This window comes from Uranotaenia lowii, chromosome 1, assembly GCF_029784155.1.
Source record: "Uranotaenia lowii strain MFRU-FL chromosome 1, ASM2978415v1, whole genome shotgun sequence".
Taxonomy (NCBI): domain Eukaryota; kingdom Metazoa; phylum Arthropoda; class Insecta; order Diptera; family Culicidae; genus Uranotaenia; species Uranotaenia lowii.
This window is the reverse complement of record NC_073691.1, coordinates 144,491,762-144,507,015: the sequence shown is the minus strand read 5'-3', so window position 1 is coordinate 144,507,015 and position 15,254 is coordinate 144,491,762. Positions and strand designations below refer to the sequence as shown.

At 38.8% G+C, this 15,254-nt stretch overlaps 1 protein-coding gene across 1 annotated transcript; it reads left to right on the top strand.

Annotated features, from left to right (window-relative positions):
- Nucleotides 1-835: 835 nt before the first annotated feature.
- LOC129737997 (facilitated trehalose transporter Tret1-2 homolog) lies at nucleotides 836-13,459 on the top strand. Its single transcript, XM_055729173.1, has 7 exons — nucleotides 836-884; nucleotides 952-1,184; nucleotides 1,249-1,572; nucleotides 12,492-12,645; nucleotides 12,715-13,130; nucleotides 13,190-13,255; nucleotides 13,310-13,459. The coding sequence occupies exons 1-7, from the start codon at nucleotides 836-838 to the stop codon at nucleotides 13,457-13,459; spliced, it is 1,392 nt and encodes a 463-aa protein (XP_055585148.1).
- The last annotated feature ends 1,795 nt before the right edge of the window (nucleotides 13,460-15,254 follow it).

Below are 15,254 nucleotides of genomic sequence, written 5' to 3'. Positions count from 1 at the left end.
GAAGAGAGCAATGACGTTCCTTGTTTACATTCGAACGAATTTTTCACTCGTGAGAGTAGCCTACCTTGTCTCTTTTACCGTGAATCAATCAAATAATATGCTGGGAATTTCACATTTGCATTATATTTACAAACTAAACCACCTAAATTTCACTTTTGATACACATCACTTAACAACTTAATCTTTTCGAAAAGTTAGGTATTCCGAGAATAATAAATACAAAATATTCCATTAGAATGACCTGAAAGTGCAGGCTCAATCGTCAGATAGAAGTAAATATTTTCTCTTGCCACAAACGTGCGGATGACTGATGATCTGGTAATCCTATGTTTTGATAAACATTTGTAAATCCACGGTACAAACAATTGAAAATAATAAATCAAAAATAACATCCCATATGATAAGAAAACATGTCATCAGATCATGGTTTCGGTTGTCCAACAGCTGAGTAAACATTTAAGGGGGATGCTTCCTTTAGGGTAGTTGACTTTAAATAAGCTCCTGTTGGAGGATGTAGCTGATTAGCAATCTGTCATTGTCGTTCAAAACTAGGTTGACTCCGATGAAGAAACAAAATATGGTCGATGGTGGTGGACGAATTGTTGATATTTCGGACAACCAACCTTAATTACAGCTGAAAGGTAAAAACTCGGCGCCTCCTGGTCCCTGGTGAGAAAGCGCATTGTGAACATGTTATCTTCCATCATGGGGAAGATAAATTCGGAAATTTGGATAAATTTAGTCAAAAGTTGAAAAGAGCAGCACAGTTCGGCTTTGTTCGCCGTTTAGCGTCGGTTTCCCGAGTGTCTTTGCATGTGATTATCCGTGCTAAGCGATGAAGTCGGAAGGATCAGCCCGGAATCAGTACATAGCCACATTTTGTGGTAGGGGAAACTTGATTTAGGAAACCTTTTGGTAGCAATTAGTAACTTTTCCCCAAACCTTGTGCAGTGAACTTGCTGGCCATCGGCTATGGTTTTTCATGCGGATGGACGTCTCCCTCGGTTCCGCTGCTGTTATCCAATACAACTCCGTTAGACAGTGGACCTCTTTCCTTGGTCGAAGGCTCCTGGATTACGGCTAATCTGTGTCTCGGTGGTTTTCTGGGAAACACGCTTGCCGGATGGACTACAGAACGATTTGGACGCAAATTGACTGCCTACATGGCAGCGATCCCTCAGATTGTAAGGAGTCACCTTTTTTTTTTAAGTAAACAACCGTGTTGGATTAATTTAAATAAATTTTCAGCTAGCTTGGATGATGGTTATCTTCGGAACAAACGCTTACTACCTGATGGCGAGTCGATTCCTTGGAGGTTTCTCCGGTGGAGTCTGCTACATGGTAATCCCAACTTTCATAGCGGAGATTGCCGAAGACCGCATTCGGGGCTTCCTCGGTTCTACGCTGGTGTTAACCAACAACCTGGGAATTCTGGTGATGTATGTTTTGGGTGATTTGTTGGCCTATGAAATGGTGCCCTACGTGGTGCTTCCACTGCCGTTGATCTTCATGCTTTGGTTTTCGTTCATACCAGAAACACCATTCTATCTGATGAAGACTAACAACTACGTGGTAAGTTCTTCGCAGTACTTAATGTGTTAATATGTACTTGGTGTTTAATATTGCCTTAACACAGCTATGGTTCATTTGCAGTTTTTGTTTTTATCAAATTGCTTTTTAATAGCGCTTACATTCAATCAACTCACTTATGATAAATTAGACCCCCTTGGAGCAAGTTCACTGGTGTTGGGAAAAAGTGGTTGAAATTTTGTCACTTACGGCGCATTTTGAAAATTTTGCCATGCAATAACATTTTCAAGATCTGTGGCCTTCTAGTTTTTTTACAACACGTGTTGTATTTTCGCATGCTGTGATGCAAAAATAGCAATATTTCTATCACATACGGCTGAAATAGAAACAGTGTTGCAAAAAAATACAACGCCCCAAGATCTTGAAAACATTTTTGCATGGTAAAATTCTCAAAATGTCAAAATTTCTACCACTTTTTACCAACACCAGTGAACTTGCTCTTGCTGACAATATACTTCGAACAAAGTTGAGAACATTTTCTGGCTGATTTAGCACATCTACAAAGTATAACATATAAATGCCCTGTAGTAAAAATCTGCATCTAATTTGCCTGTTACCTGTTTACCTTGGAATTCGAGTAGCACTTTTCAACTGGAATAGCATTTCATCAAAAGCGATCGATACACACTCTGGATTCGACATCGCGTACTGCAGGGATGATAAACCAAAAAACTAAATCGAGAGTCTCGTAAGTGTAGTGCAACTGCATCGCATATTTTCCAGAGAGACAATGCTGCATGCTGTCCTGTAGTCACCGAGAAATATTATCCAACTGCCCAATAGAGGAGAAAAGTTTTTGGCCTTCCTTAAAAGCAGCAAATGACTTGGCGAACTGGGATGGATAAATCAAAAGGGTTTAAAACCCCCCAGCAATCGCTAGCGCAACTATCGTCTGTACTTCATGGCTTACGGATCTCGATGACTTTTGTTGTTAAACTCTCTAGAAAAAGGGCAATAATCCGTTCAATGACATTTATTTATTTATTTATTAAAAATCAACGGAACACGTATTGCTCCAAATGATGACTTAAATTAATATAAAAAAAAAAATACTAAGTCTAATTACAGGGTCCTCAATATACTTAAAACTTTACAACGGAAAACATCTCTCGAAACGTCGAAGTCGAAGTGCTCAGAAAAACAAATGAATGTTTTTATTACACCGAGGATAGTGCTTTTAGCACCATAATTGTTCAAACGAATGGGAACACACAATCGAAGATCTTTGTTTCTAAGTCCACGGGGTCGCACACTTAGAGGAATGGCTTCTAGGAGCGTGGGGCAGTCAATTCGCGATGTCAAGAGATCGACGACGAAGGAAGCTCGTGTTGCGTTTCTGCGGACTTGAAGAGTGTCTCTGCCTATGAGACGGCATCGATGTTCATAGCTTGGCAAGTGAAACGGGTCTTGCTAAGGCAGGTGTCTAAGGGCGAATCGCAAGAAGCGCCGCTGTAAAGCGTCGATCCGTTCGGCCCCATTCTGGTAGTAGGGACACCAAACAGCTGATGCATATTCAAGGATACAGCAAACAATTCTGCAATACAAACTTTTCAAGCAATACACATCCTTGAAGTCCTTGGACACTCGAAATAAGAATCCAAGACTTATCGAGGCTTTGTCGACAACATACTTTGTGTGTATCCTGAATTCCAGCTTCCGGTCTAGAATTACACCCAGATCATTGATGTGTTTTACGCGTGCGATCGGCTCATCTCTGAGGAAGTACACAGCGGAAAAAGGTTGTCGCTTTCTTGAAAAGCTGATGACTGCACATTTACTGCGATTCAAAGGCTGTCTGTTTATATCACACCAGTGTGCGAAGAGGTTAAATTGTCTTTGTAGGAAATCAATATCGTTCTGGCCGTTGATGTTGTAAAATAGTTTTAGGTCATCATGGCTTTCCTGAGTCACACAGAAGAAGCAGAGAATTGTCTGGAGAAAGAGTCCTCCGTGCGAACTGTTATATTACGTCCTGATAGGTAGCTCCGGAACCAGTCAAGAAGAGTTCCACAGAAACCCAGGCGTTCGAGCTTTCCAATGGCAATATCGTGGTTGACTTTGTCGAATGCCGCAGACAAATCGGTGTAAATAGCGTCGGTTTGAGACTTCGCAGCAAAACTTTCATGCACGTAAGAAGTAAACGTCAGAAGGTTAGTTGTCGTGGAGCGCTTGGGCAAGAATCCGTGTTGATCGTCGGAAAAAATATTCTTACAGGACAAGAAAATCGGATTCAAGACCAGCAATTGGAATAGTTTGGCTACTGCGCAGAAACCCGAGATTCCCCGGTAGTTGTTGACATCTCTCCTGTGTTACCTTTTTTATACACCGAAAACATGTAAGCCTCCTTCCATAGTGAGGGGAAGATGGCTCTATCAAGCGAAGCTTGGAAAATAAGCCTAACAGGAGTCAGCAATACAGGCATGAAACGTTTAATAAAAGTAGCAGGTATTCCGTCTGGACCCGTAGAGGAAGAATTTTTGAGCTTAGGTGCTGCTTTTGAGATGACTGCATCCTCAACCACAATGTTGTTTATAGAGAGTGGCGCAATATGCCTGACTGCACTATCCAGATGTTCAGGGGATATCGATGCTGTATTATAGATAGACGAGAATTTTTCGGCAAAGAGATCACAGATTCCACGATCAGAATCCGCCGTATTGTCATCCAGAAACATATGGTTTGGCACATCAGGCTGACTTTTAACATGTTTCCAGAACGATTTTGGTCTGAACTTGAGATCACGCTGAACTCGAGCTAGATAGTTTTGGTGACAACGTTTGCTGACTTTTTTGTAAACAGAATTTAGTCTACGATAAATGTCCTCAGTATAGAAGGATCTTGATTTGTTAAAATTTCTAAGGACACATCTCTTTGCCGTCTTTAGTCGTCGTAGTTCAGTCGGGAACCAAGGACTCCGTATAATCTTTTCAATAGTGTGTTTTGGTACGTGACGTTCGATAACGTAACTCAAGATATGCGAGAAGGTTTCGGCCGCAGCGTTGGGATTAGATAAGTCGAGCTCAGATTTCCAATCGATGGAAACCAGGGTACGAGAAATCTTGTCAAAGTCGGCGTTCTTGAAGTCAAGATAGAAGGGTGCTAATTTTGCCACAGGAGCAAGTCTAGTGACCTCAAGCGAAACCATTAAAGCAGGATGATGGTGTACCGATTTAACGTACGGAGCGGGAGCCAAACAAAGGACGGTACACGAGTCCCATCGCTGGCAAAGCTGAGATCCAACATACGACCGATTTCGTTTGTCACGCTGTTAATCGGCCGCAAAGTTGCTGTACTCAGGGAGTCTAGTATGACGTTCGATAGAGTTGAGCGTACTGGATCCGAATAGAGAAAGTTACTGTGGTTGGAGCACCACTTCAATCCGGGCAAATTGAAATCACCAATCACTAGAATGTCATCTTCGGGTGCACAGAGAGAGCTAACTTTAGATAAGTAGCGCGAAAAAGACTCAGCTAGTGCAACAGCTCTCGTGCGGTCAGGAGGCAGATACAGTACGCAGGCATAAAGTTTACGGTCACCAAGATCTATGCGGATACTACTGTAATAACATCACTCCAGTCAAACTACCGTCCGTCACACTCCAAAAACAGTAGATGCGCCTTTTTTCTACAGTCTCTAATAGTTTGCTGTTGGGGATCAAACTGTTGAATTGGACTTTGACCTGTTAAAAAGCACAAAGCTTGCTATTATATCTTACACATATGTCCATAAGAATGACATGTGAACTGAGTGAAATTGGCAGTGTTCGGCACAAAAGCGCTAAGCCGCTAATCGCTAGTTAGTCCGCTATTTTTATGTTAGCGGTTTAATTTTGCCGCTAAGTTTTGATGGGTCTAGCGAATTAAAAAGATTCGCTATTTTTTGGTTCCGCTAATTAAGACCGCCAACTTCCATATGTTTGTTTCAATCTCTCGAATAATAAGTGATAGAATAAACTTTTTGTCAATCAACTTAAAGTGACATTGGGCAACATTCTGATTGCTTGATTGGATTCATTGAAGGAATGCGTACTGAAATAGAGGAAAGATGTATTAAGTGTCATTTTTCCCTCGTGTAGCACTGTTTTTTACAGAATTTACAGAAGAAGATAACAATGAAAGGTGTTATACATCATAAAACTATTTTTAACATCCCCTAATCAGCTTTTTGTTTAAAAGTGGTTGAGATATTTATTATCACAATACAGTTTTTTAGTATTTTTGTAGACCAGTTCATATAAAAATAAAATAAAATAACATAAAATGAATTAAAATTGTTAAGTTGTTCATGGTTCATTGTAGCCTTCGTTTTCAAATAGAAATTGTATAAATTTCCTCGTTTGACAATGCTCCTGCATGTTCGAAAAAGGGGGGAGCTGGTTAAAGATTTTAAATGAGGAAAATTAAAAATAATGCAAAAACAACAAATGGGAATGAAATGCACAAAAGTTTTTTTGCAACGAAATTGCATACTATTTACTTTGCATAAAACCGATAAATCGAGAAATTTGTTTACCAAAATTTGAAAAATAAGGCTTCTATTTCCCCATTCTGTTATATTGCTCTTGTCATTGTTTAAATGTTTGGATATTTTTTCTACTTGTAGAACACAGAAGGGTGGTGAAATTCCAATTTTCACAGTTTTGTTTTGCTCATATAATTGTTTGAAAGTTCGATCAATTTATTGAATTTTTCATGAAATACTTGAAACTTTAATTATTCCCCCTCGGTGAGTTGAAAAATCGAAGAGGGGAAGTGCGTTACAAAAGAAGGATTTGATATTTGTTCCGGCCGTAATGTTGGTCAATTGTTAGCGATTAGCGATTAGCGCTTTAAGCTTGAAGCGATAACTTTTTCGGCACATTTAGCGAAATTAATTAGCAAGCGCTAACTTTGATTGAGTTAACGATTTAATTAGCGGCGCTAATTTTTCAGTTAGCGATGCCGAACACTGGAAATTTGAGTAAAGGCTATATGTAGGCCTATATGTTTCTTTGTATGACACATGGGAAATTTTATACCAGGATTGCGAGCTCGGCCATCACTTATAGGTCAAGTTCAAAGTTTATCAATTTCACCCTTTCTTAAGCTTCTGATGTTCAAAAAATTTTTTACCGTGATCCCCAAACGTCAAAATCGCTCCGTTGTATATTTAAAAATCCTGTTTGAAATTTGCATGAATTTAAAACAAAGGCGTATAACGGTTTGGAGCTTTTAAATCAATAACTGAGCGAAAATAGTAATTTACGCAACCAGTGCGTGCCAGACGGAGTTTAATTCGTTGAAGACGATTTCACGCTGATACGTGTCGTCTTCCATCGCCCTTATCTTTGCCAGAGAATCTGCCTTCTCATTACCTACTATTGAGCAATGCGAGGGAACCCAAACAAAGGTAATTGAAAAGCGACGTCTTGTTAAAGCACTCACAATATTCCGTATCTTCTCGAGTAAGCCTATGGCGAGTGCTTTCCCGCCCATCAAACATATAAGAAGGTATATCGCAGGAACAACAGAATTATTCAAACAAATATACCAGATGAAAAGATTGTATTAAACTTACCAAAATAGCATATAGCTACAAAAAAGGAGGCGATATATCTACAATGACAAGATTTTAACGATTCGATTTCCCAATAAAAAGCAAAATATAGTTAGGGTATGTGAGCCTTAACTTGGCATGCTCCTTATCTTGGCATGCCAAAATGCATTTTGGTAATTTATATGTCAAACATATGCCTAAAAATATAAAATAAATCAAACATAAAAGAAAATCGCATGTGTCTACATTCTGCATAGCATTTGTCCGCAATTGAATATAAATAACTGCGTAATAATTTTTTTTCACATGACGAACTGGAAGTAAAATAACGATTTTCGGAAAAAATCTGAAATGAACCTACCTTGCTAGTGCATCTGCCACTTTCGGATCGATTTTAAAAACACACTTCCCTATGAAAAAATCACTGAAAAATACCGTTGGTTACAGCAAAACGTGGCAAAAAATATAAAATTTTAGCCTCCAAACAACGTAAATATTTGATCTAAAATTGAAGAAAATATAAACATTTTTTTTCGCCTAATCTTGGCATGAAATTCCACTAATTGAAGTTTGTATGTATGTGTGAGAACGAAATCAGAAAGCAGACGGTAGCCGGCAGCCGGCAGCCGAATCGTCGGCCGTTAGTGCACAGTGGTCTGGAAATTTAAAACCGTTCGAAAGTAAAAAGAATGATTGAAATAACTTTAAAATACCATTAATGTATTTCGGACTATAATCAATTTATTTATCTCTCAAGCGTATTTGGCATCTTAGTTGGAATTATAATACTAAAAGTTTAGCTGCCTTTTTTTTTGTAAATTTCTAGAACTTTTCCTCTCAACTTCTGAGCACGAAATCAACAGGATTCGGATCCGAAACGATATCTTGGATCTCAACGTTGAAGTAACTTTATCCATACCAAAAAAAAATTACAATTGGAAATAAGGTTCAACGTATTTTTATTTCATTTTATTTGTGCTGGAGATGAACATTTGCTGTATATGTGTCGCTTTGAAAGGAATGGTTAAAAAGTTCAAATTATGACATTCTAAATATTATGTTTATTGAAAAAAGTAATGGCATCACAATGTTGAAAAATTATGTTATTTAGAGCTAAATTTTATTGTTTTCAATTTCATGTGAAATCAAAAATTATATTTTGACCAAGTTTGTTTTATATTATGGATCACTGTGCATCAGCAGAGGTGACGCATTTGTTTTCCGTAGGAAAGGAATATGCGAAGGAAGCGCTGCCGAGTTTGGATGATGATTTTGCATGAGTGCGAGTGAGATGCAGCTTGAATTTCACCCAGCTTGTAAATTTGTTGTTCGCTTCCATTGGCTATAGTCCCCAAACGAACGAGTGAGATGCAATCTATTTCAATCAGGCTGGCTGAAGTGAGCGATAGTTTGTCTTGTTTTGCTATCCGGGTGTACGCAAACGATTGCTAGAAAATTCCTAAGGGCGACATTTTAAATATGTAGGTATGATTCAAAGAATCGTTCGCTTACTTGAGTTATAGCTTTAGCTTGCTTCTTGTCTCGGTCATAATGGTTTTTAAAATGTCTTTCCTCCTTTTATGGGAGTGGAATAAAAAGAATATGAACATTCACTATACTATGTTAACTTCAATGGAAACAGATCTATCATGGTTATATTTTAAAAAATTGAACAAACGATTTGTTTCCACGGTTAATAAACATATTTATGTTAACCAATGCAATATTGTGGAACTTATTTGTTCTAGATTGTCATTCTGATAATAGAAATTTTAAACACACCAAAAACTGAAACGAACAAGTGAAACTTTTTAACGTTAGTTTATAATTCTGCACGGAAATATCAATTCTAAAAATTGGTTGACATTTCGTACTTTCGACTTTTTGAAAACAACACAGAACATTGTTGTGCTTCCTTCCAGGATATTATCAACGAATTCGTGGGGGCTGTTGTTGTATTAGTGAGGCAAATTTCTTCTAGAGGCGGCCAATTTAAGGAACTCATAAAGGGCCACAATTCGGAACGGGGGCCACAATAAGGAGCATTTCAATCAATAGTTTGATCAGGTTTATCTCAAATTATCCACCGCTTTAAAGCAAGGACATATTTTTACTACATTTCAGGCTAGTAAGCAATCATATTTGTCGAAGGACTTTTGAAGGTACATATAACAGGGAGACTACAATCATGGGAAATATAGTCAACCATGCCTTAGGGGCCAAGTTCGGGTACATTTACCCTATTTGAGTAAAACGAAAAAAAAAAATTCCCCGACCGAGATTTGAGCTCCAGTCCTCCAAGTTGGCTGTCCGGTATCTTACCACGATGTCAACTCATCAGTTGATATAATTCGCGCTATAGCTCTATATCTAAGATTTTCTGTTCACGAACCGGTCAAAGGAAGAAAGATCGCCCAATTATCGTAAATCTCAAACTCGTAACCGTAACGTAAACACTCAAATCGTAAATGTCGAATTAGCATATTCTCAGCTATTTGGAGACATATTTACGAATTGACTAAACTGCTATCCGATTCAACTTTTTTGGGCAAGGCTTGTAGTAAATGAATGATAGAAAACCACTCATTTCAACTTGTTTTCGATGATTATTGAAAATGTTTTAATATTCGATTTGGATTATCATTCCTATTTCGATTTCATGTTAGCTAGGCGGTCTTTTTGAGCGCATTGCTTCAATAGAGCTCAGACTATCCTTTACAATATAGTAATGTCCAACAGGTTGTGAAGCAACGCTGTCCAAAGTCCAGTGAATAGTTGCTAACTCCGCTATGTATACAGAGCATGGTGGTTGGAGATTATAAGAGGCGCTATTTATTTAGCATAGCATAGCATAGCAGAGGGTAACTACACATCTTGCATTGGCTGATACATTCAGTATAACTGTTAATCAAAGCCAACACGAGATGCCAAAATAAGTATCTGGATTCAATACTTATTTCAAGTGCCGCTTTGATTTTCAGTGAGGTACTATAATGCACACCGTGGCAAGTCAATGTAATCATAATAGGAAAGTTCTGAAACAGCGTAATAAACTCTTTAGTTGCAGAGAACTCATACGACCCATGAAGCTGTTTCAGAAAGGAATGGGGAGGGTTTTAGATATAGGGCATCCTACATGGCAAGTAGGACTTGTCAATATAATAATAATGATATGTTTTACAAATTCCTATAAATTGAACAATCTCTCCGAATTCAGCGCATTCTTCCTTCCTCTTCAAAGTACCATTTGAATGTATGCAATGATGGAACCTTATAGTATCTTCAACCAATTGGTCAAAGATTTTGACTTCAGCTTCATAGAAATTGTGATGTAATCCGGATCTTCTTCGAATGTTTAATCTGACGAATGAATCGCAGGAGTTATCTTGTGTTTCTTTTTTGTTTCAACTTCGGCACCGGCTCATTATAAGAGGCGCTATTTATTTCGTTAAAAACTCCAAATCCTGTTGATTCCTCCATTAGAGACCCGTCGGTAAGGAACATTTTGTCAGCATCGACATGTCTATATTTAGAATCGAAAATTCTTGGTATCAAAAGTGGGCGATGCGAATCCGGGATTCCATGAGTTTCATGCTGCATAGACAAATGCTGCATAAACAACTCTTCCGAGTCACGAATAGCGATGGCCAACAGAACCCGCAGCTTGAAGCGCCAACAGTAAATCGCATAAATGGCGTCAACTCGGAAGCGCCCTCGCTGGCTGAAATAGAAGCGGCAATCAAAAACATGAAATCCAACAAAGCACCTGGGATCGATTGCATCCCTGCTGAAATGCTGAAAGCTGACCCTGCCCTGTCACCACAAATGTTGCACCGTCTTTTCGCTGACATCTGGGATACTGCAACATTCCCGGCCGACTGGATGCAGGGTATCCTCGTAAAGGTCCCAAAGAAAGGAGTCCTGACAGAGTGCGGTAACTGGCGAGGCATAACGTTGATCTGTACAACCATCAAAGTACTCTGCAAAGTGATCCTGAACAGGATCCAGGAGAAAATCGACGCTACACTCCGACGGCAACAAGCTGGATTCCGATCCGGACGATCATGTGTGGATCACATCACAACGCTACGAATCATACTGGCACAATTCAACGAATTCCAGGACTCTCTTCTGCTGGTGTTCGTTGATTTCGAAAAAGCATTCGACAGACTTAACCATGAAAACATCTGGGCGGCTCTAAGGCGACGAGGGATCCCAGAGAAACTAAAGCCCTAAAATAAAAGTGTGGCAGACTGTCACCGCGGAGTTCCAATCGAACTGTCAAAAGTCGTTCCAATCGAGCATAACCATTTTTACCATTTCAAATTCGTGGGAGGTATTGTAAACTGTATGACTGTGACTTTCAATTTTTTTAATGAAATTATTCAAGAATGCGGAGGAAATTCATTAGAGCAAAGCGGAAAGAAACATTTCATTTTTATTTTAACAATTCACACAACGGAGAACAAATTATAAATATAATATTCACAAAACGAAAAACAACCTCACAATCTGCGACACAGCTGGCACGTCAACAAGAAGTCATGCGAATGTTTAAGTTTTTGGCAGTGTTGAAAGATTACAGAAGCTTTTTCAGTGCTGCCAAATCGGTGAGAAATTCAGTCTGCCTCACTTTTACTGTAGGGCTTTAAGAGAAACTAGTCCATCTCATCGAAGCACAATACGAGGCATTTTCGTGCAAGGTCTTGCACGACGGTGTCTTGTCCGAACCAATCCCGGTAACTGCTGGAGTGAGACAAGGATGTATTTTATCACCGCTACTTTTTCTAATCGCAATGGATGAGATTCTGATTGGATCGATCGACTGTGCACCGAACCGAGGATTGCCGTGGAATCCTTCAACAATGGAGCAACTGAACGACCTTGACTTCGCTGACGATATTGTTTTGCTCGCCCAAACACAACCGGATATGCAGAGCAAACTCGACGACCTCACCGAAAGCTCCAAGGCAGCAGGTCTCAAAGTCAATGTCGGAAAGACCAAGTCGATGGAGATCAACATAGGAAATCCCTCCAGTTTCATGGTAGCTGGGCAACAAGATGAGAAAGTGGAGTGCTTCCAGTATCTTGGTAGCCAGATAACGCCTGAGGGTGGTACCAGGAAAGACATCGAAACCCGGATCAGAAAGGCCCGATTTGCGTTTGCGAGTCTCCGAAACATCTGGCGGTCACGCCAGATCTCTCTACGAACCAAAATCCGAATCTTCAACTCAAACGTCAAATCCGTATTGCTGTAAACCACAAGATACTTAAAACACCTCGATTGAGTGATCGTTCTGCCTAGAAGGAGCTTCTCTATTGCTTGAACAGTGTTTTAACTAGTATCAATATGAATGTCGTTACAGGAATCGGAAGATGCCCTACGATTTTACCGTGGTTACCGCAAAGGCTCGTTGAAGGAATCGGAGGAATTCCGTCAGGAGCTGATGCAATTGAAAAATAAATTTAACTCCGAGAAGTCTTCCTTTGAAGACGAAAAATTAGCCTGGAGGGATATTAGTAAGAGACTGAAATTACAACTCTAAAGATTTAAGTCAAATCTGACGATATGTTTACTCTAACATCCAGCCACTCCTCACGCCAAGAAAGCCTTCTTGATAGGATTTTGTTTGATGGCGTTCAATCAATTTAGCGGTTGTTTTACGATGATGAACTACACGGCATCAATCTTTGCCGAGTCCGGATCTAGTCTATCGGCCAATGCGTCCGCAACCGTTGTCGGATCAATCCAACTGTTAGGGACCTATCTCGCAACTATCCTGATCGAACGTGCTGGTCGAAAATTGCTGCTGACGATATCCGGCTTCGGGATAGTGCTAGGGATGGGATCTTTCTCTGCATTTTCCTTCGCCAAAAGTTTGGGCCAGGACGTGTCGGCTATCAGTTGGATTCCGTTGGTTTGCTTTTCCTGGGTCATCTTCATTGGATCGGTAGGGGTTTTGTCCGTCCCATTTGTGATGCTGGCCGAACTGATGCCTCAAAAGGTCGGTATGGATTTCCTTCAGCCATTGTCAAACTAACAGTTTAATTCTCTTTCAAACAGATTAAAAGCTTCTCGTTATCGTTGTGTATGAATATTTTATGGCTCTTTGCGTTTGCAGCACTGAGAGTAAGTATTTTACGGATTTCACTAGCTAGAAAGATTTTCAATTGTTTTGTACAGTTCTTTCCAGCTCTTTCGGAATCGCTAGGAATGCATGGCACGTTGCTCCTGTTCACATGTTGCTCACTGGCTGGCACATTGTTCGTGGCTTTCGTTGTTCCGGAAACGAAGGGACAGAGTTTCGATACAATTTCGAAGCTAATGAGTTGAGCCAGTTCCCACAATTGAAATGATTTGTTGTTAACTCTTACAATAATCTGCAAATTATTGTTTATAGTTCCTGCCAATGAGTTTTTTTTTCAAAATTTATCAATATTTTGATTAAAATGGAAATTTTAAAAAACAAAAATGAGGGCGACTTAACTCTGTGCATAATTCAATAAATTAGTTTTTGTCTGATTTAATTATTCATTTACTCTTGAAAGTTCCCGTTTCCGCTAACTATTTCTGTGTATTTCTAAGTAAAATTGGTTATTCATATATTTTGCAGTATATTTTTGGAACTTCTGATTGCGTGTATAATCCGTTTACATTTCCTAATTCATTATTTTGCACTATCATTATTTTCAACAAACAAATCCAGGCACGAATTAAATTTTTGGTTTCATGACAACCCTGAAGAAAAAACATGCTAGCTGAAATTGCATGCAAGGTGTGATGTTATTGTTTCAATACAAATGCCACGAGAGAGCGCTAGAGTGCAGTCTACTAGCGCCACCTAATTGTGAGTGAGTTTAGCGTAATCTAACTTGAATCACCTTGAATTACAATCTTTATATTTTAATTTCTCTACGGAGCTTTGATAAATCATGTCAGGTTGTTTCATTCTGCTCTAAATTTGATTAAGGGGACTTTATACGAGAATATCATAATTTTAACAAACTATTGATACTAAGGGGGGAGTAGGGTCTAACGGGTAAAAAAACACCATTTTCACGATTTTTTTTAGAGCTATCGTTCAAACAAATGAATTCAATTTTTTTACATTATACAAAGCATTGTTAAAAGAACATTTAGTAATTTTTTCGTAGAATTTTTTTTTTCTTTTTCTCGGGATTTTCATCCCGAAGGATGATTCATCCCTCATAGAAAAATATTGAAAAATGAGCCGGTGATGGAGCACTTTCGAGGATGCCTTTTAGAAAACAGGATTTGCAGTGGACACTGTATCTCAGCACAGAATCGTCTGAAGTCAAAAAATCAGAGCAAAATATTTTTAATAGATGTTTTTCTGGACCCCATCGATTTTATTTAACTTAAAAAAAAATTTTTAAACTGTGACCCAAAGATGGGTCTTGACTCAAACATTCAGTCAGCGAAACTTTTTTTGTAAAGAAATGAATCCAACTTAGATGAAATTTCAGGGACTAGAAAGGGAAAATTGATGTTGAAAAACATGCGAAAAAAAAAAAAAAAAAAAATAGACCAAGAAAAATGATTATGATCACATGGGAGAACTATTCCCTTCATTCCGATAGACATCGAAACTCAACCAGTATAATATTCATACGCCAGGTTGGTCTCCTGTAGTAGAATGTTAATACATGGGCCCCGGAGAGGCGCAAGATGTGGGTTCAAGTCTCACCGGGAGACAAGGCGAATTTTTTTTCGCATGTTTTTCAACATCAATTTTCCCTTTCTAGTCCCTGAAATTTCATCTAAGTTGGATTCATTTCTTTACTTAAAAAAAAATGTTATGAAATTTTTGTGGCTGTTTGAAGTAAAAACCACGATTTTTCACGAAAAAATCCGCCATTTTTTATCTGTAAAATCTCCCCAAAGTAAAAAAAAAAAAAGAAAAACGTTGGGGTTTGGTATTTTATATGTAGAAAATATGTTCCAAATTTGAAAAGAATCGGTGAAGTAGTTTTCAAATGACGATGTCCACTGACTTTGAAAATGTGCTTTCGAGAAAAACACGTTTGAAGTTTCTGCTCTAAAAATGAAAGAAACAATTTATTTTTTCAACTCACACTGAATCGTCGATTCCAGCTCCATAAAGTAC

Excerpts from the sequence above, each read along its gene's own strand:
- LOC129737997 (XM_055729173.1), top strand. The coding sequence starts at position 836 with ATGAAGTCGGAAGGATCAGCCCGGAATCAGTACATAGCCACATTTTGT. Across the intron at positions 1,185-1,248 it reads TGGCAGCGATCCCTCAGATT|CTAGCTTGGATGATGGTTAT; the intron begins GTAAGGAGTCAC and ends ATAAATTTTCAG. Across the intron at positions 1,573-12,491 it reads TGAAGACTAACAACTACGTG|GAATCGGAAGATGCCCTACG; the intron begins GTAAGTTCTTCG and ends ATGTCGTTACAG.